The sequence below is a fragment of the Cyrtonyx montezumae genome, unplaced genomic scaffold (genome assembly GCF_038088225.1).
Source record: "Cyrtonyx montezumae isolate F1298 unplaced genomic scaffold, pur_monq_1.0 scaffold_17, whole genome shotgun sequence".
NCBI classification, from domain to species: domain Eukaryota; kingdom Metazoa; phylum Chordata; class Aves; order Galliformes; family Odontophoridae; genus Cyrtonyx; species Cyrtonyx montezumae.
The window spans coordinates 22,653,239-22,675,927 of NW_027071903.1; the positions used below are offsets into that span (position 1 = coordinate 22,653,239).

At 36.7% G+C, this 22,689-nt stretch overlaps 1 protein-coding gene across 2 annotated transcripts in view; it reads left to right on the forward strand.

The window, feature by feature from the left end:
* Positions 1-22,689, forward strand: part of THSD4 (thrombospondin type 1 domain containing 4) — a 213,874-nt gene that overhangs the window by 149,168 nt on the left and 42,017 nt on the right. For both annotated transcript variants that reach the window (XM_065733783.1, XM_065733784.1), the window contains one exon: positions 12,211-12,415. In XM_065733783.1, coding sequence (XP_065589855.1) covers positions 12,211-12,415 — 205 coding nt within the window. The remainder of the gene's footprint in view (positions 1-12,210; positions 12,416-22,689) is intronic.

The following is a 22,689-nucleotide window of genomic DNA, read 5'->3' on the forward strand; positions in this document are numbered from 1 at the left end:
GATACATCAAAGGCACATCACAGACAGTGTTAGGAGACCTTCCAGAAGACTGTGAAAAGTTACAGTACAGACCGAGAATGCTTCAGCTTTTTGCACTTCAAAGGATGTGGCAATTAATTGTAATAACACTGATGGTTTTACGCTTTGAAGCCGAGTAGTTAAGGGATATGGCATGAAGGTTAGAACATAAATGTTATGATATCCCTGTATAAGCAATCTGCTTGAATAAGAAGGCAAAACAAGCAGAAGCACTAGAAGAGGATGAAGTGTGGCACTGTGTCCTGCTGAACTGCTGAACCAGGTCATCAGCCCTGTGCTTCCTGAGAAGAAAAAGAGCAGGAGAAGGGAGACAAGATGGTAACTACACCCAGAAACCCAACAGGACTCTACTGTGAGGATGTTCTGCATTCCCAGACCTGGAACAGCACAGTGTGAATTCTGAATGAAGTTACAATTGGAGAGATGAAAGCTGGGGTGGAAAAGTCTGAAACTGAAAGAATGGAAATGAAATACTGGTCCAACGAAGCAAACTGTAATTCAGATGAGGAGTAAGACCGTTTAGATGCTAGAGAAATAAGTGTGTTCTTGAGAGATCTGATTAAGTGAGCTGCACCTCTATGAGTTCCAGTCAGCAGAAATTAGTAAAAGTTGGAGTTTCCTCAGTTTTTATCTTTTGGGATACAGTCTCTTGCCCTCTATATCAGGTATTCTCTGTAAAAGTTCTAAAGTAGGATCCTACAGTGTAAACACCAAACTAAAGCTGAACTGCAAGCATCCAATGACTTACTTAGCTCTATTAGTCCAATATCATAAATGACTTTGAAGATAAATGTATATCTTATGAATTGTGTTGAACACCCATCTGATGTGAATTGCCCTAGAAATCCATATATAGAGCTGCACCGTTTGCCTGTAGCCAAGTACTTTGCTGATTATGGTACAGAATTCTGTACAGATTTGATTTTACTAGTATTTTTGTCCTGCACTTTTACCCATGTAAAAGTGACAGATCTGAGAAGAAATCTCATCATCGTATGACAGAATTGTTTTAAAAGTTATTTCTTTAGTGTTGTGCATCAAATATTTTTAATCACAGTGAGAAACTCAGAAGAATCAGATTTCTCAAACAGCTTGAGCTTGGTGTCAGATGTATTCTAATGTTTAGATTTACTTTTTCTTTAAGTGAACTTTACTGCTCCTTGTTAGTTTTTCCTTTTTAGTTTTTTAAATTTGTGTGTTTCTTGTTTCCAATATTACTTACTTGCTGTAAATTTCGGCTATTGGAAACAGAACGTGTTAATGTATGTATCCATGGGTTTGGAGGGAATAATATGAATCTCTTATAGAGTACAAGCTGAAGGGAAATAAGGCATCTGAGTCTATATGAATACAGACTCCTGGGCATTAGAGTGCTGAATGAATGGACTGGTACGCGTGGTTTATAGTTACAATATGTACAGAGGAACCTACTTGAAAGTTTTGGTTTTCATTTCTCTCATGTCAGTTGATCTAGCTGTAAACAGAAAATATGAAAAAGAATTGTTCCTGGAGGTGTTCAAGAAACTTGTTCAACTTGTCCATGAGGACACCCAAGGTCCTTTTCTGCAGAGCTGCTTCCTATCAGTGGGCCTCCCCCCAGTACTGATGTATGGCATTACCCTGAGGCCGGAGTGCCAGAGGCGAGACTTCGCATTATTGTCATCAAACTTCACGGGGTATTTTCCACCCATTTCTGCACCCTGCCAGGATCCTTCTGAGGAGCATCCTGCTTCCAGGGGTCACTAGCCTTCATGTCTGGCAGCCCAACTGATTTCACACCAAGTTCATTATCTACTTATCTACTTATCATCTACCTGTCCATAATTCTCAAATTTAGGTAAAAGAATGAGAAGGGAAGAGTGTATTGAAGGCCTTGCTTGAATCTAGGTGAGAAACATACATTGCTCTCCATTTGTCCACTGAATCAGTCATTTAATCACAGAAGACAGTGGCTTGGCTCGTTCAGATAATCCTGCTCAAATTAACAGTCGGTTGTTAACAGCAGGGGTTATTTTTATACTTCTTGTGCTTAGAAGTTCCTTCCAGAAGGATTGGCTCTGTAGTCTTTCTGAGGACTGGGATTGGAGTGACTAACCCTCAGCTGAGGCTCAGATCCTCCTCCTTGCCTTATTGTAGATGGATGTGACGTTTACTTTTTTGTAACTTTTTGAAAATTGAAAAATTGACTGCTGCTACCATGACTTTATAATGATGTCATCCACTGTTGGCACTCTTGATGCATCACATCTGTTCCCAAAGACTCATGTACATAATTTTCTCAGATGCTCCCTAATTTGATCTTCCCATACTGTGGCTAACGCTTCATTCCTACATACTCAGTGGCAGTGATTTAATTTTATACAAAAATAAAAAAGAATGAAGAAGTTTGATACACTTAAAATAATAGACATTTTTATTGCCTAGTAAATTTTCAAGATTATGAAGACTTTGCCATTAATATAATTCTGCTTTGTCAAATCTATATTTGCCAGCTACTGTGACTTGGCAAATTTCCAATTGATGTCAACTTTGAAGTCATGGAGGCTTTTCTTTTGAAGGAAGATGGGAGGATTTAGCTTAAAATGTTTATTTATGACTAATAGATGAAGTCCACCTGGTCTCCAGACCAGGAGAGCAGCTTATGAGAGAAAAATGAGTTCCCAGCATTTCAGCTTTATTTCAATTTATTTTTTTTTTTTTTTTACATTTTGTGACTTTTTATTTTACCCTTAAATGCCTCACAAACAAAAAGAAAGCTGTGGATTGACATGTTACCAATAACAAAATAGAAGTATTTGTTACTTATGTAGTAGTGGCTAATTTGAAATGAAGGATATGAACTTTGTATGTAGTTATAGCAGAAGTTATTTATTTATGTGTGTATGTGAGTGGAAGTTCTACAAACCAGGCTCACAAGGATTGTAAGTGCCACCTTGTGGACAACGTAATTAATCTTGTATCTCATTACAGAATGCAAATTGGTGAGGTAGCATAGTAAAATTCAGTTTCAAGTTCTGTATGTGAAAATAACTCAGGTTTTCTGAGGATTGCATTTGTTAACTGGTTTTCTGAGACTTTAGTTTCTTAATTAGAATCTGAGTAATCTGTAAGAAGTCTTTTAAGTCAAATAACAGTTGACCACAGACTTTACTGACTGTCAATAAAGCCAAACTCTGTTAGTCTTAATGTAGAATCTTACTCTTCCAAATCACTGGATTTTTTGCTGCAGTTGCTGTGTTGGCCCCTCTCCAGTCCTGAAGGCTAGGTTGTGTGTATCATAGATCCGGTTCAAATGGCAATTATACTTTGCTAGGGGCTTCAGTAATATCTAGGTTTTGAACCAATGTTTTTGCAGGTACACTGCAGCATTTTTTGTCCTTTTCTGAACTGTTTTCTCTCAGAGGCACAACCAGCATTGGCTCAGCTCTGGCAAGTGGTGGATCCTTTTGGAGCAGCTGGAGCTGGCTCTGGTTTGACATGGGCTCTGCTCACGAAAGCCACTCCTGCATCTCCTCACAACCCAAACATTGCCCCGTAAGCCCATTACAGCTAACAGTTCAGATCTTCAGGCAAATCCCTAGTGATGAGACATCCAACATCAAGGCAGAAAAGCAGGTTAGGACCAGGTTCAGAATTGGGAAGGAGCTGCAGGACCCACAGATGAGCCTGCAGCATAGCTTAGACACAGCCTGAAGCTGAAATCCTTGACCTCAGAAGCACTGCCTGAGATATCAAGCATCTGAACTCTGGTTCAAGACTGTACAACTGCATTAAGAAAGCTGGCCCTGAGCCTGGGCAGCTAAACCCCACAGGAGTGGTGTTCAAGATCTGAAACAGGAAATAAAACAGACCAGAGTTGCCATCTAAGAACCACCTTCTCCTAGTTCAAAGGCTGGGAAACAAGGCTAGAGAGGCACCATCCTGCAGCTGCCAAGCTCTGGCTGTAGTGTTTCTGGAACACCTTCATAGCAAGTGCAGTGCCAGAATTTCTAGCCAGTCCTGCTCTGACTACCAGATGCAGCTGCAACACTGAAATGTCAGAGGTCCTCACACTGTGGCTAGGAAGCAGGAAAAAGAATCTGTCTTCCTGGCCAAAGCCTCTTTTTGTAAGCCAGCTTTTGTCACGTGAGCCTTACATTTCTCTCATGTTTTGCAATGTGGGCTGATTTACCCAACCATGTTACCCAACTTACCTTTAACTGATGTTGGCTTTAGCTGGAACTAATCCTAATCCGCTTCAGGCCTAAACTGGAAAGCTGAAATGAGCCAGAAAGCATTACGGTTTCACTTTCTACTTCTCTGCTGAGTTGTCCTTTATGTTTGGTTTCCTAACACTTTACTGAACTTAGTTATTTATTACCCAATTTTCCAGTTTCTGATTGCAGCGGAATTGAGCCATGGTGATAGGCAGAGTATTGACAGTTTTTCTTAGCTTCTTCAGTTGCGTTCAAGCCAGAATGGGAGCAAATATCATTGTTAAAAATGCATGTGGAAGCATCTCAGACAAACGGGGGAAGGTATGGTTAATCTGTGATACAGGAACACAGGCGTGGTTCTTGAAAGCTTTGAGGGCATTTTCTTAGTGGGGGAGCTAGCATGGAAGACAACTCCCAGAAATGCAAACATTTACTGCTTGGAGACTGTATCAAAGACAGTAAAAGGTCTTGCTTATGGACAGAAATACTTAGACACTAAATACTTTTCTAAAAAGTCAGAAAAATGTTTTAGGTGTGAATTTAACATTGAGATGACTACACCTGTAAGTAGGTTGGGATTGATAAAGCAATCAATTCCTATGGCAGAAGTTTAAAGGAGTAAAACATATGTGAAGTATCACCAAGTGAAAAGGTGCTCAATATTAGCATAATGTTTTTTTTCTTTGTGTGGTCTGTCATCCTGCAGTTGTCCTGGTGAGCTGAGACTCCCTTAATTTAAGGTGAAATTTGAAGACTAGGGAATAGATTCATAAACCAGCTGAGAAAATGAACATTACAATAGTTCAGAGTATGGGATCTTTGTAAGATGAGATACTGGCGAAGAGTAGTCCCCATGGGGGCCTCCTGAGTTACTGTCTGAGGTGCAAGGGCTCTGAAAGGCCATTAATCACTGTGCATTTGTGGTGCAATAAATCTCACCACTTTAATTTGAAAATTCTCCACGCTTAGCAAGGGCCTTGAGGTAAATTGACAATTCAGCAAGCTATTCCCTGTGAATTGGGAACAGTAAATTATATTTACTCTGGTATCTTTTGTAAATGGCAGTTCACTAGATGTGAGACCTGGTGCTCCTTTTCACGTGTATTCCTAGGTCCAACTCATGCTGATTTCAAAGGGAGCCTTCCCATGCATTTCAGTAGGATTTTGATCAAGAGCAACTAATGAATACAAGTACATGTTTGCACAAAGTAGATATTGTTGGATAAACTTTGAAATGTCTGACCAGCTACTAAAAATCAGTCCTGGACTGTTGATGTGAATTCTTTATGGTTATGAAACTGAGGGGTAGGCAAACTAGAAGAGATTCAGAAAAAAAATGCATTTATTAATCATTTCAAAGCTCCTGCCTCTTTCGCAGTGGCTCTGCAACTCACTACAGTCACTGAGCTGCATGTGTCTAGACAGTGGTCACTAAGTGAGACATTTTATATGAAGGCAATACATCATCTTTGAGCTGACTGTTGCTGAAAGCTGGTGAGAAAATGAAATACCAAAGCTTTGAGCTGTGTCTCAAATTTTATGCTATGGCTGACTTACTCCCTGCTTGTTTTTTGGATAGAAAGGTGAAAGAGGAATTTATTTAAAGACTGAGGAGTAAAAGAAAGGAACCCCTCTAAAAGGAAAAAAACAGGGCACTTTCTAAATCTATAATGAGGGGACTGCTATGCTTTCTGGCATCATCTCCTGCGTAAGACTTCAGTGGAATGCCATGGGAGTCAGATTCCAGATGTCTGATAATTTGGCAAGCTCTTTACATTGTGATCCCAAGTGTCCTAGTGTGAGAGTGGCTTGTTAGCAGTGATTTATGCAATACCATGAAATGACACTTGTAATTTTTAATTATCTGCAGCTTGTACTGTTACATGTATACACTTTTTTTTCTTTTATCAGCTCTTCTGTCGTGCTTCTGCCCAAAGGCTTTTAAATTCTGATTGACAGTCTCACTGCCCACAAATGAATGTCTCAGAAAAAATATAGATATATAGGGATATCTTTTATCGGATATGTCACACATGTGGATTTCAGATTCAAATACTGCGTGCACACAACATTTCAGCATTGAGCTTATGTGTGAAGTAGAGCGCTCTGTTTAAATGAACTAATCTTAGTTCTCAGAATTGGCTGATAGGTATGAGAGAACTATAGAATCAAAATCTCCAAAAGCAAATAAATAAGATTTAATCATGGCAATGCAATAAAAGCTTTGAAGTAGATGTTTCTAGAATCATAGAAGAACAGACACTGAAAGGTACAGAACTGTTGAATTCAGTAAGGTCAGTATTTTACACATTTCTCTTTCATCGTTCTCAGAGTCCGTAATTAATTTTGTTTCTTTTGGAGGGAGTAGAGATGTATAGAAATGTTTTCTTCAGTAGAGTTCGATTAGGCATGTGTGTGGACCCGGAAGATCTTCCTTGAGAGGAGAACCAAGAGAGGAAAACTCAGAAGAGGAAATTTCTACTGACACAGCTGTGGTTCACTGGAACTTGAGTTTCTCTGACAACTTCTAAATTACGCTGGGAGCAAGCGAAGCACTGAATTGTTATATAGTGCCATGCAACAACCACAACTCAAAAAGTGCAGTACAAATTACTAGCATTATTTCACGTGAAAATGTGCCACATGATTGTGTATAAATGTATTCTCTAAGTGCTTCATTTGATAGAATAAAATAACAGCAGACCAAGGGTTGAAAGGTGCACCATATTTCTTGTTCTGTACTTGCCAAAATAACCCTGTAAACCATCTTGGAGGCTGATGGGAAAGGAATTATTTCTAGGACAAGGAAAAAGAAGTGGGAAAACTGAGTCACACACAAATACTGTGCTTGTGTTGGAATTACTGTTCAGTGCTGTTTGTAAGACTTAAACTCATTGACAAAAAATATTAATGGCTGAGTAAGCAGCAGCTGTGGAATCTAGCACGTGAATCATTTCTGAAACAAAACACAGGATTTCTTAAAGATTCAACTCTTTTCATGGTTCTAAAAAGCACAAAAAACACAAAAAGCAAAGTAATGGCAATGTCTTGGTTTCATGATGTGAGTACTGATGTGAAGGTAAATAAAATATTGTAAAATGCTGAGAGTCCTTTTAATGATCTTAACCTTAAAAGGTCATCTTTTTTTTTTTTCTGTTTTAATTCTACAGATAGAATCATTTTGGTAGTTAAATCCCAGAAATCACAACAGTGGTAATAATTAATCTCAGTATATGTCTATTTATTTCATATTATAATTGGAAGAATTCATTTTTTTTGACAGCTCAGTGTCATCAAGCTGGGGGAGATGCAGTACTGCTCAAGTTGAATGGCAAATATGATGGCTTTCATAAAGCCTGTGCTTCCTAGCACAGTAACAAATAGGATGTAATAAGTAGTAGCCTCCATGGTTTGTAGAACTGGCATTTATTAATCATGTACACTGTTTAAGCAGGTTTCTCACCAGTACTCTGTACTTCCCTACTTTATTGTTTAGTTTTTGTGTATACACCTTGCTTGATTACTCTTCTCACATTGCCGTACCCTGCCAGGCATGTCTAGCAGCTGGAGAAGCAGTGATGAATCTGTAACTCTCCCTGACCATTTTCTTAGATTTCTTTTTTCACTTATGTTTAAATATGACTTCTAATAAATATTTTATTCTTCTACCTTCTAACTCCACGGATGCCTGAGCTCCAAAATGCTTAAGTAATTACTATTTCCAGCTGATGAACTGTCAGTATAGCTAACTTTTGAAGTTAATGGTGTTGACATGCTAGAAGTCATAACTGTAGCTTTCCTATCTGATTGTATAATGCGGCTCAAACAGTGGAAGCAAGTTATTGTCATGTTGTATTATTTTTGCCGCTTTACCATGTAGATAGCAATTTCAATAGAATCATTTAGTACTGAAATTATAACATCTGTTTTCCATTACAAGAATCAGCACTTAATGTTCCAGATGCCTGGCACTAGCCCCATTGCACTGTCCTAAACAGTATTATTCTTAAATCCCTTTTTTTTTTTTTTTTTTAAGTCCACCATTTCATCCAGATTGCCTCTTGTTTCTCTCAGTAGTTATTATTTAAATTAATGTTGTCATGCTATTGGCTGTAATTCTTGAACAAGGTCTTTCATGTTAACTTAAAACAGTTTCTTGAACCACATTGCAGGAATCAGGTGAATGACACAGAAGATATATATAAATTAGAACTAAATTTAGAAGGCAAAAGTATCTCCTCTAAGAAACAGCATCTCTCAGAAGAGTTGTTTTTAGGGACAGATTTTTTCTAGTTGTCCTCATGTTGATAGCAGTGGAACAGCTTCCAACAGTCCTGTCCAAAAAGTAGGCATGACTGTCACAAGAAGAAAGAATCCTCTCGGTGGGCAAAATGCACTTCATTTACCTTCGTCTTCTTATTGATCTCTTATTCACAACTCTAGTATTTTTCATGTAGGAATGTTGTGTATGATTTATCTCAAGAAGTAACATCTGCTTTTGGATTCCTAAGTATATATTACTCCATGATCTAGGAATTCTTTATAGATAACATCCCCACACATTTTCACAATGGTAAAAGAAGACTTCTAAGTTGGGTGCTAGTGTCTTTGGCACCCACCTTATTCTTCAAAGTTGTGCAAAGTGGCTATCTGATATTTCATACTTACCTGCTTATCTTGCAGAGCTTCTGATCTTTGTATCTGTTGAAAAGCTTAAGACCAATTTGTGTTCCCTCAGCAAATGTTGGAAGGAACACTCTCAGTGGATTCCAGTTGATAACACTTGTTTACATTATTTTTTCTTGCTGTATTCCAGTGTATTAAGCAATGTGATAAGAGGATATTTTTTTTGTTGCATATACATGCACTTCAGTATAACAAATACCACAACCTGATAGAGTGTACACGTTGGGTTGGCTTGTGGTTTTATATGAATGTATGCTTGCCAAACTTTAAGGTTATATTTCTTAAATTTGGAGTCAGGAAAAAACAAACAAACATTATCTGTTCAGTACAGTTGCATGGATTCTACATTTTTAGTTTATTTGGTTTAATTCTGTTTACCAGCCCTGTTTTGCCAATATGACTGCTACCATTCCAAAGCTCTGAATAGCTTCCAAGAATCTGTTTAGAAGCAGAAAGGAAACAGAGTCAACTTGCCAAAAAGATATTTCTTCATCTTACCAACGTTAACCGTGAACCAAGGCCCAAGACATACTAAGTATTGAGCTCTGGACCAGTGGCAGGTGCCTGGTCCAGTACCTTTTCACCTGTTGTTGGTAGATATCTGTGGATTTTCACAGTTAGAGTGGGAGATTCCCATAGAATGTGGTACATGTACTTGCTATATATATCCTTCCCAGATCTGTGAATAGAATTGAGTACACAGTCATTTTTACATGCCTGCCTAAACTGTATTGAGTGAATCTCAAGGATTTCCAGCACGTATTAGTTTTTACTGGCCAGTTCTTTAGAAATCTGTGTAGTACTTTAAAGCACACAATCTCCACAAAAGTCTCAGTAGACCATCTCAGTAGTTTTTAGTTTTTCTTTGTAAAGCTATGATTTGCTGTTAGGTACCCTGTCTGTTGGTAGGTAGGTAAAATGTGTATCAGAGTACGCTCTGCGTATTGCATATCATGTGTTTATATCGTTATTAATTGTGATTCATTGTTGGTTTCCTCATCACCAGTTACTAGTTTCAAATTATTAGGTTCTTGTTTCCAGTAATTCATTCCTTGTATCTTTATCAGTCATTTTCTCTGAAAGAGAATGTAAAAGTTATGGGCACTTTTTGTGCTGCATGGCAGCAATTCCAAGTTGTACAGCTGAAGAATGACAGCTGTTTTGTACACCCATTAATACTTATTTTAGAATGCCATGTGAGTTTGAAATAGATTTGATATTTATTCCCTATGAAGGAATCTCATTTGTACTGACTGGTTAAATTGTCAAAAATAGTTCTGTTCATGGTGCCCCATGGCAGTTCTGCACTATGCTCTCAATGAATATCACACATTTTTCTCTATTCTCTTTTATTTGCTAAAAGGAAGAAAATTATATTAACCTTTATGAGACTCAGTAGTGATGCAGAATACCATGAAACATTTATGTTAGCAATTCATATTGAATAGCACCTCATATTTGAAGGGATTTCCTCCATAAAACAACTTACTGGCAATGGAAGTTTCCTGAAAGTCACTGGATAGCATAGATTGATGCTTTATTAGATTTCCATCCAAAGGCTGTGTAGTGGAGAAAGTATATATATTCTCAACAAAATACCAGGAGAATGAGTGTAGACATTAACCAGTTACTGGGCACAGAAATCTTAAATTAAATCTTAAGAAAATATTTTTTTTATTGTTTTAGCAAGTCTGAAATTATGTTGCATTATTTGGTATAGTTACAGGGGTGATTCCTGCGTTTAAACATATTGCTTTATTAGTAAGTAAAATGCTTTTTATGGTAAAACACAGAAATTACTCTCATATGTGATCTTATTATTTCTGCTGTGCAAGGCAAATGCAAGATGTTTAACCAGATGTTTCTCTCTAAATTCAAAATCTCTTTGAAACCATGCAACAGCCTGCTCACAGTAGATTTAATAGGATAAATTAGGCACTTGGTTATCAGGTTTTCCAGCCGTGAAACACAGTGCTTGGGAATCATCTTCTTACTCTTGCTTCAAGACGAGCATAATTGTCAAGCCCCATATGATCCTGGCAGTGATGACTTAGATGGCTTTATCTGTATTTCTTGGACGGTCATAAAAAATGTGTTGGGTGTTAACTATTTATGTTGGAAGTAAGCAGACTCTGGCTTTCAGTTTAGAACATTTCTCGCAGCAAGAGCCAAGCTTTAGTGTTGGGAGTTGGAAAGAAATACAGCAATCTCTAGGCTCAAGAAACTCCCAATGTTGTATCTTGGTGGTATCAAAAAACTTTTTCTTCCCCTTCTTATGTGGCTGTTTGCTTTCAGGAAAGACCATAAAATAACAATGAACCTGTTCTTATTTTAACAAGTATTTACAAGTATTGTTGAGAATTTGAAATAGTAGAGCAATACTGTATCAGTGATTAATTATTTTCCATCAGGTTGTTACATCTCATGTAAATAGAAGTGATTGGCTTCTATTCTACTGGCTCATTTTTTTGTTCTTATCTGAACAGAAAATACAAATTCTTCGTGCCTCAATCCATTATTTCCAATAGACGTTTAATCATACGGGTAGATGATAAGTGTACATGATAAATGATATTTGAAGTTTTTAAATACAGCAATGTAATGAATAGAAATGTTTCTATTAAAAATACATGGTGTATACTTTAAAGTGTATGTTTGATTTTTTCTGGTTTGAGAAAACAAATTTTTATAGCACTTAATTTACATTATTTAATGAGGCTTTTTTAGTTGTTCTGTCCAACTGGGTGTTTCTGGGTTTGTTGGACATATATTGTGCCACTCGTTATTCAGTGAATTGGAAGGTAGTTTCTATACTGTCTTGATACAGAATAAAGCCTTTTTAAGAACCTCATTTGGTGAGAGTAGTCTCAGTACTAATTTTTTGCAGAAATGAAGACAACACTACATATAAAGCAGATCTACTTGTGTAAAAAGTAGATCTACTGGATCATAAGAGAGTCACTTTCCTGACTAGCAGCTACAGAAGCTGCACTGTTAAGAAATTCCTGGCATAGCAGTGTAATCAGCGAAGGTAAAAGCAGCGTGTTCTTGTATTTTCAGTAACATACTGTAAAAAGCTGAAGGCTAACTTGAATTCCCCAAGTCTGTGAACCCTCTATTTTTATTGCTTTTTGCTCACAGAAGTACAAGGGCAGAAATTGCTGAAATAATAATTTGCAAAATCTTTTCAGGACTCAGCGTTCTTTGAAAGCCATACTGTACTCAGTTGTTACGTTTGATGTCTGCAGTTGTAAGATGTTGGAAAAGGAAATCTTGTTTTATTTTGCAGAGCATTGGCTGTGACGACTACCTGGGTTCAGACAAGGTGATTGACAAGTGTGGAATATGCGGAGGGGACAACACTGCTTGCAAGGTTGTTTCTGGAGTTTTCAAACACACGCTAACAAATCTCGGCTATCACAAGATAGTGGAAATTCCTGAAGGAGCTACTAAAATTAACATTACTGAGATGTCGAAGAGCAACAACTATTTGGGTAAGTTGTATCTCAGTGAATAAAGTATTCTTTGTGTGCTAGTGTAACTAGGTGGGGAGCCATCTCAGCAGTGTGAAATAGATGTCAGAAAATGAAAAGGCAGTTGATTGAACAGGCGTTTTGCTTGGAACTAACTGATGATGTTTAATTCTGGCTTGGTCTTGCAGGACAGACACTGTAGATCTGTTAGCCTCTGTTTCCCTGTCAGTGTGACATGGTTTTGGCATTTCCTATCAGTTAATCCACTGTTCTGATTACGGTCCCCATGTTTTTAACCTAGCTTGTACTTACAGGAATCCAGCAGTGAGGCATGCTTGTTTATATAAAGTATGTCAAGCTTTCTAGAGGGAAAAAAAAAAACAAACACATCTTCTGATTGCTTAAGAATGTCAACTCTTTTAAAGTGAACAATATACCAAAATTGCATCAAGATAAAGTGGTATTCAATGATATTCTCAGAATACAGATCATTTATACAGTTACTTATTCTGAAGGAAGTCCATAATTTAAAACTTTGGAGGATCCTGGAATATTTATATCAGCATCACAGTATCTGGAGATTTATTTTTGAGGTGCATAAGATGCTGTATATAAGAAATATGTGAAACCTTCTGCAGATGTGTACCTGTCTTGTATGCCTTTGTGAACTGTGACATTTGCTGTTTAAAAACCCAGTTCCAGGTTACATATGCTTTAGTTTGTTTACATGTGCTTCTCTTCAGGAGCCAATTTTTCTGAGAGAGGTCTGGAGAGAAAAGAATTACCAGAGCAAATAACAAAGATGGTACTACAGGAGGCCTTGGTTTGTAGTTCAGTGTTTAAATCACTAGAGCTATCCAGATATATTGGAAGTTTAAAATCCCTGTATTCTGTATCCCTGTATTTGACAGCCACTTTGTCTCACTTCTGGCTGTTGACCTTCTCAGCTACCACACAAGTTGCTCAAGTCCAAGAGAGGAAAATGCTCATTATTGAATCTTCTCTTCAGTTTCTGTTGGTGGAGCTGTAACTGGTTTTAGAGAAACATCTGCACATTGGTGCAAATTTATGATGGGGAACAGAGTGTACTGTAATGTCATCTCTGTAATTTTGCAGAAAATCTGAGTCTTAAAAGTGAAGAAATGATATAAGCTGTAAGTCCGCAAATATCACAAGTTTAGGACCACTTGTGGGGTAAACTCATCATCAGTTCTGATTTGTCCTGATTTTATTCAGATATATTTTTGACACAGATAAACCTGTATACACCAGTGTTAGTTTTTTCTAATGAAGTTTATGTAGTATCCATCAACTCTAACTCATTAGATGAAGGAAGTAAACAGTTTTTCTGTTTGAAGAGCTTATATAGCAAGTGGATGAGAATGTGGCTTACTTAGCATGTCAGTGAACATCACTACGCTACTAATCTATAAAATTATGAAAGTGAATAAGATTTATCTGACAGATTTACATGTTAGTATCTGAAAACAGCAGGCAGAAAAGTTCCCTTGGCTATATTAAAATGTTCTGAGCCTCATGTACATTTTTGGAATTGACAGGACAGAAAAATAGTAACATTTGCTTAAAAATAATCAAGACTGTTGGCATGTATGGGAAAGTTGCAAGGTTTTTCTTTCCCATGCTACACTTATCCCCTGAGCTCTTTGTATATGCCATCATCTTTTTTCTCCTTTTTTATTCATTACATATGTTTCATTTTAAAGCTGCTGCTACAGACCTTGTCTGCTAAATTTACCAACTCCCTCCCCTGTTCCGAATTCCTGAGGCTGTTTTTCCATCTAGAATGCCTCCAGCCTCTCTGCTTATGCTATAGCACTGTAAACTTGGCTTATTGAGGCAGGTGCATTTGCTTCAGGACAGGAACGGACACATTCTAGCGTATCAGAAAACTGAAACTAGAAAAAGCTTTAGCAAGAAATGTAGTGTACAAGCGAGATGGTAATTGGGAAATCAGGGGTCTTTTTTTGGCCTATTAGTGGACACAAATTTCTCACCGATGTCAAAGTATTTAAAAGTTAGGCATTGAGGGCTTTACAGAACATGCAACCCTGGTACAGCTGGGAAGCTTGAAAACTCACATTGATATTTACTGGTTTGTCAATATTTATCTTAGTAGGCACGAGTCTTGAATCATAAAAATGGTAAATAATTTTAAACTTTTCCATATGCTGCAGTAGGAAAAAAAAAGCCCATAACAACCCAGCAGCTGTTTCTTTAAGCAGGTATTGGAGCACTTTGCAAAAATGAAGTTTTGGGTCATTGTTGAACATAGTCCAACTGCAGCCATTAGAGCTGCTGGTAAGCAGCGTTCTTATGGTTGTGAGGAATATAAGCTTAGCTGGGTTTGTTTTTCCCTTTGATTTTTACATTTCATAGTTTCTTCAGTGCGAAATCATGAATCAGCTCAAGGTCATTTTAATTTTTTTTTTGTTTGTATGTTTTTCTTAGGCAGTTCTGGGAATCTGAGTTATTCTGCTTGTCTCTTCAGGAGACCATCTGAGTTTCATATGATTTCACTAAACAGTTTTTACGCAGCTCTGTACATCTTCACTTGTGGTACCAAGCAGACAAGCAGCCAGGAAAGTGTATATTCACTGGGAGATATTTAGATTTCTACACAATTTGGAGGTGCTGGAAAAAGCAAGTAAGAATGTGGTGCTTCTTACCGAGAGAGTTTCACATTCAGCTGAGTCCTCCAAACATCTGAAAGCTTCTCCATACTGCTTTTGCAAATTTCTGAGGCATAATTCATTGCTCACTGTAGCAAAACCTGTGAACTCATAGAAAATATAGAGATAATGCTGAATATGATGGAGGTATGGTTGGGCAACCACTGAAGCAGCCTATTTCACGTGCCCCTATCACTGACGTTTTACAGAATCTACCACAACATAGGTTTCCTGTGCATACAGTGCCTATGCTATCCGCAGTGAAATGTTACTTTTCCCCAGAAAAGCCCAATTTTGCTACTAACTTGCCTAAGTAATGGCTATTAATAACTATTCACAATGCATTAATTCATGCTGTTTACTGTAGTAGTTTTTCTTCCAGTTTGAAGCAAAAGATATGTATTACAATGTATGTTCAAACTCTCTGAACAAGTCTGTAGGCCGTGTAGTCCTGAGCTACGCACAGAATGACTTGCTTCTCTAACTATTATTCCTAAACGTTTCCTTCTTGGCTGATCAATTCAACCTTTGCACAGCAGAACTGCAAACCTTGGAGAGATTTTTCTGTTGGCATTGAACTTCTCTCACATGCTAATTTTGTATAGGAAAAAGACATATATCTTTTTTCTTTTCCACTGGTAATTAACAGCTGGCAAATTCTCAAACACTGAAATAGGAAGTTTGCAATTGAATTAGGTAGAACCATAATATCTTATGTGGGACCAGTTTGTTTCAGTACTTAGGCTGCAAAAAATGCGGGTTTTGAGTATAAATATTCCAGCATCTTTGGGTTTGAGCTTTAAGATGTCAAAAATATAAAGCCAAATGACATTAATCTGATATGATTATTTGGAAGGTATTTTTTGTTTGTTTGTTTTGTTCTGTTCTGCTCTGTTTTGAGAACCTAATTTAAAGATACTGATGGTTACCCACATCCATAGCCTTAACAGTAAGAGCATGTGATGAATGATCAGCAGTAAAAATGGAAATGTAAAGGTAGGTAATGTCCTGTAATTCAAGCAATAGTTTGTTTCTAAAACAGATGGCTGAATCTGTGGTCATACAACTAAAATTCAGTTCTACAAACAGTACCAAGCAACACCAATTGCCTTCCATCTTTAGCAGTACACATGTATGAGATGTTATGGATGGGAAAGTTCATACATTAGAGTTGGACAAGTCTCTTTAAGGTTTAGTGCCTTACATGAATACTATTTAGTGTGGAGATATTTCATATTGAAGTTTATTTAATAGCTAATTGTAAGGCTCTTTGCCATTCCTTTGTGGAATGTAGTAATGTGTTTTAATTTTGTTTTTCATGGCATTATTTCATTTATTAAACAAGATTAGATCTCTGAGCTAATTTGTTTTCCTTGCTTTCCATAGAATTCTAGCACCTGCTCTTACCACGTGCTGGCATACTGTTGTGATGATTAAAATAAGAGATATTTGTTGTTGTTTGTGCGTTTATTTTAATACCAAGAGATTTTAGTAGTGTTCTTGTGAATGTGAGTGAGAACATGAAGATGGATGTATAGAAGGTAGTCATGGAAAACAAAAGCGACTGATGCTGAAGAGGCAGTGAAAAGATCCTCTGAAAAATATTTTGATTCGTTATTCCCTGCAGCATAGATAACACTCAAGCAGCGTGTCTCATGATGAAATATTGTTAGCAGCTCTGGAGCTTAAAATAATATTTTAAAATCACTTTAAAGATTGAAATTTCCAGTGAGTATAGAGTAGATTAGAGCACTGGCAGAGCATCTAGAACATCAGCATCAGTAGAGACACTGTGTGACAAGAAATCATATGAGATGTTTTATAATTTAAACACCAGCTCATGAAAAAGACATTGATTTTCTTCATGTAGTGCTAATTAGATCACTCACTACACTTAATTATAGATTTTTTTTAGAATTGCTATTTCTGATTATTATTTGATTTTTTTTTACTCTTACACCTTTTTAGTTTGGAATACAAAAAGGTCGCTGTGCAAAGCCATTGCAACAGGTTCTATCCAGTACTATGGAGGAGAGATGGCATGTGTTTGAATTTTCAAGGCTTGGAATTAACATGCAAGAATATACCAGTAAAGAGAGTTTTTTAGTATTTTTTTCTGTTACAAGGGATCCACATACAGCAAACTTCTGTGTTACAGTGCTTCAGTGGCTTTTCTGAATCAGCGGTGAGAGCTGCCAGCGAGCTGTTAATAATCCATCCATTCCTATTCAGGAATAAATGTTGCCATTTTTTTCTTTTAAGTTTAGAAAATACAGCAAGAAAAAAGCTGTGCTATTATATATTATTATTGTGAGAGACTTGTGAAATCCCCACAGGGATTCTGCATGGTATATTTTGTGGTGTGCGTTACTCATTGAGTGCATCTCTGTATGTGTTGGTGTATATACATCAGAGTTGGAGTGTATCTCTCTCATTTACAGCTTACTGTCTGCATTACTTACAAGCTGTGTAATTGCATTTTCTGGATTAGAGTAACTGTGTTTTTTTTACCTTTCGTCCTTGCTTCTCCTCTGGAGCTGAGCAACAAAGACATTTTCTTGTATAGACAGAGATTTTCTTCAAACTGTGACAAAAAAGGATGTAAAGAATTGCTTTCTAAGTAAACTAACAGTAAGTACAGCAAATTCAAACTTTAAGGAAATTTTGGAGTAAATTAGTAATAACTGAACAGGCAGTTTATCTCTGTAAAGCTAGCAGTGACATTTTGAATAATGTGCCTTAAAAATACTTTTTAATCTTAGGAATACTAGCAAATCTATTTTGTAGTTACTTCCTGAAGATTGAAATTAACAGTTCAGAAATACTACAAACAAAGAGGTAACCTTTTTTTTTTTTAAATACTTGCTAAATTGAATATTCCTATTACAATATGATAATATCAACTAATAAATACTACTTATTGGCTTCTCCTGTCTACTCTGAGACTAGTATCTTTTCTCACACTTCTTCATATTTTACATAGGAATTTTCTGATTCTGCTTAATGGATACTTAATAGAAGTTTATCCAGTTCTGAGGCATCTCAAAAGGTTCAGTCCTGTTTGAGTTTTTGAAAAGATCTGATGCGCAGAGCAGATTCTGTTTTTTCTTCACATAATTTAATTTAGTGAACCTTGGATGCTTGGTTGTATGTATACTGATCATCTGAATTAATAGTAATTTGATTTAATTTCTCTTTTGAAAAGCCTTTTCTATGGTGATGCTACGGAATCATCTAGAGGACACAAAGCCAGGGAGAGTGTTGGGTCTTTCTCTTGGAAAAGCCTTTACAAAGTACAATTTTTGTAAACAGCATTGTGCATTGATCTTATCGTTGAATAGAAAAGAAGAAAAACAAACAAACAAAAAAACAGTACTAATGATTCCAGCTGGGACTACTCACAAGAAGTGTCATAGAGCGGGAGGCAATCTAAAATGTAGTGTGAACACTTCAAATCTGTAAATGGGATTTTGCTTATGGAGTGATAAAGTGTTACTTAAGTACTGGCAGGCTGTGACAGTGTTTGAGTTCGACCTGTACTTGAGGATAACACGTATGCAGATAAGTTACCAAGAAGAGTAAAATGTTTGCTTTTAAGAGGTTTAAAAACTGGTAAGAGTTAATAAACTAAGAGGTAGAAAAGTGCAAGTCCTATCTTTATATCACTTTTTACTTGAAATTCATTACTACATTCCTTGATTCTTCTAGCATATGTACACACAGTTTTCCATATCCTTTGAATTACTAATCCTTAACATAATTTCAAATAGATTTTCTGCAGAGAGAGATTCTTTCACTAAAATGTTCATCATATTATAGCCAACGTGTAGCATTTGGTAGGGCGGTCACTTAATAAAAACCCTTGAAGTCTTTAAGACTTTGGATGAAATTCAACCCTGGTGTTAATGAATTCAACTCCACTGAATTCAAGTTGCACAAGAATCTTACCTAGCATAATGACCTGTAGTTGAACCTGAATATATTTAGGATGATTTTCTTCACTGACCATATATTTTTTCAATACTGGTGTTGCTTAACTAATTACATTTTAGAGTTTCTGACAAGGTTATTTTATTATAGTATGTTCCAAGGTGACCTTTTCCCATCTAGCTTCATTAAATAGTGAGCTGATACATGACAGTCTGTATAGCGATCATTATTTTCCAGGCGTGTTTTGAAAACATAAAAAAGAAATGCATTCTCAAAAAGCTAGTGTATTCTTTTTCATCTATTAAAGGGCAGATCTTAAAAAGAAGAATGTTTCTCACGTGAGTATCTCTTTCTAGCACCCAGTGGCTAGGATTTTTGGCTCATACCTACTCACTGATGTCAACAGTTATGACCATTTTTAAAGCTCATAGTGTTCTCATTTCCTGTGTTTCCTGATTCTGTCAGCATTTAACAAAAGTGGTGTTATTTCTTTTTCTTTTTTTTTTTTTTACCATTTGTTTGTAAGCAGTGTTTTTACAAAAGCAGCTATCGCTACAGCAGTGCACAAGCTGAAGCCTGCTGTTGCTTTGATGATCTTCCCTGCAAATACATCATCTGAACAACATCCAGCAGCAATGAGTCCCACAGAGGTGCTTGTTTCATAAGTTCTGTATTAAAGAAATGTTTTTTTTTCCTTTCCTTGAAATATGGAAAGGTTGAACAGAAGGGAAAGGAATAAAGAGAAGTATGCAAAATAGTGAAACTCAGAAAGGCTGGCTGCTCAGTTTGGCTTGTAAAGCACCCAGCAGTCTGGTTGCTTATATAACTTTCCAAACCCCCTTGGCCTGGAAGCCTCTGGAGAACTGACTCTGTTGCAAGATTGTTGGTATTTCCTGCTTCTCATCAGACCCCAAAATCTTTAATTTCAGTCTTTCTCACAGTGTTTTGATTATACTTCTGTTTCCAGTTATGGTTAAAACCGAGGAACGTGAATGCAAAATTTTAAAGAAAATGCATGAAAAAAATAAGATATGAGCAAAGAGGCTTGAAGAACAGTGCGTTTCTATTTATCTGAACTCAATTAACCTGAACTTTATAGATCTCAAATATTTAGGTTAGTCTTTGCTTTCCATTAGGTGAGCAAACTATCAAGTAGTTTGAATGAAAACAGTAGCTGTGGCTGATGCACAGTTTTGCATGAGTTTTTTCAAGTCTCACTTAAAAATCTAAGTTATTTTTAATGATGTTTGTTGAGCTTCTTAAGGTACATACTTGTTCTGCCACTGACTAATGTTTATGACTCTTTTCTTTATTTCCAATCTTTATTTCAAACATTTGTCATACTAAATAATAATTGATCTTTATTTGTCATTGGTGAGATTTTAATCTATGATGCATCTACATTACCATCTTCGGTTCGTGTGTGTTCCTTTGAAGCAGATATTCCATGGTCCCACTCACCAAAATTCCACTGTCAGAGAGAGTCAGTGCATGAAACTTCAATTCCTCCTCTTTTCACTTGATAGGGGAAACAAAAGAGGCTTTTCCTGGCTGTGTATGAAATATTACTTGTCTGCCAGTATTCACATGAAAGTTAATTAGATAAAAAGATCAGTGAGTTTTGAAAACCATTTTACAAAATAAAAGCTTGTAAGAAGATTTTGGTGGTCACAGTTCTGGATGGGTAGCCATGAATTGCTCTGTTTGGTTCTGTGTCCTGGAACATTTGGAATATTTCAGTGTCCTCTGTGTTTTAGTAGGCTTCATCTTTCTTTTTGCTGGGTTTGGCTTTTCTGCCATTTGACTCTAATACAGTCTCATGCTATATTTCATAGAATAGCATGAAATTGGTCAATTCTTTTTTCCCTTCATACCATGAATGTACTTAATTACCTTCTTTTCTTGAGACACTGTTTATATCCTTAAGGATACGTTTGACAGTGTGTGGAACACATTATCTTCTAGAAACTTAACAATAGTAATACTTTAACAGTTGCAGTACAAGTAGTTTACATAGAACATCTGTACATACTTCTGCATGTCAGAGTGCTCACCACTGTTGGGATCTCTGGCTTACCATCAGACCTTTAAGAGACAGAAAACTTCAGCTTTTATCCTTGCCTCTTGTGTAAGTTTTTTCTTCTGGAACATGGATTCTCCTCTCTTTAATGCAGGTGACTTTGTGCTCTCGCTCCGTTCTTCTCCTTGATAGCCAATAAGGGACCAGTTTTGGAATATGCTGCATCCTTCGGAAATCAAAGTCCTTCATGTAATAATCTGTTGCTCAGTTGTCTTCTTAGCATGAGTAAACACTGCTTTGCCTAAGGATGTTCTTTGTTAAAGGTGCAGACATGGCTGTATCACATGTTAGTCACAGTATGTCCTCTTCTTAAAGATTTTAATTCAAAATGATTTGTGTTTGACTCAGCTACATGTAAAGAATGAATGGACTGGTCCAAGTTGATAAACTGTCTATAGACAAATTCCCAAATCATATCAAGACATATGTCTTCTTCTTCTTGCCAAGAGGAAAGGTTGTTACTTATTTAAATAGCTGTTCAATTGCTACAGAACATAACTTAAGAAAAAAAGTCTGGGAACCTGGTTTCAATTGTCTTAGACCTTTCTGTAATGCATTCTTTGATTCCCTAATCTTTTATTCTGAGCAAAGTTCTCTTTTGGATAGTGAAAAAACTCTTTCTTTGATCCTTAAGCATCCCTTGATCTAGTTGGAATATGTTGTTACATCATTGTCTGATTTTATAGAAGAAACATTTCTATCTTTTTTTTTTTTTAGCTTTGCTGATTTCCCTTTGAACTTCTAAGTTTCAACATTTTTGTTTCTTACTCTTTTTTACATCTTTTAGTAAAATAATCAGCCAGTAGAAATTTTACATTATTGGCGGCTTCATGGTTGGATCCAATAAAGAGACTTCATATGCAGAGAATATTTTTACATTGCAGCATTAAATTCCAAAATAAATCCAAGGTATACATGAGGATTTAAAATTTGATTTATAGACTGTGTGATTGAGTTAGTCAAGGGAGATTAAACTTTATCCTTTTCTTCTTAGCCTGCCCACTGTCTTTGTTTTCTATTGAATATTGCTTCAAGTCGTTATGTCAGAAAAATGTTGGTACTTAAAGGTCATGCAGGCCCATTATTTCCTTTGTGTTTGTGTCCATGACAGAGGTAGTTAACCATGGTCAGGACTCATTTTATCTTAAGTGTGTATTATAATTAAACTGATGTAGTTCTACAAATTTTGATAGCATACCTGTGTTACGGGTCAGATGAATATCTGCTATGAGATTAGATGTTTTTAAGTAAGCTACTTAGTGAAGGTAACAGCTTGTCCTCCTAACTTGGACGTGGTTTAGGAGACTTGAGACAGAAAAGCGTGAATATCTGTTGATCATCAGTCAAACAAAATGAAAATGAAGGTATTTACTAAGGGCACAATAGTCCAGCTGCAGCCAGTCTGCATTAAAAGGTTAATGTCTATTATCTCATTCACCTGCATTACCCGACGCCAGCACTCCTACCAAATAAAACAATGCTTAGCTCTTCAGCATGCAGCTGGTTGAAGCGGGTGACTGGTGCAGCACGAGGCTGGAACTGCTTTCTCTGCACCTCTAAAACTCTTAACATGGAGCTGTTACAGAGCAGGGAAC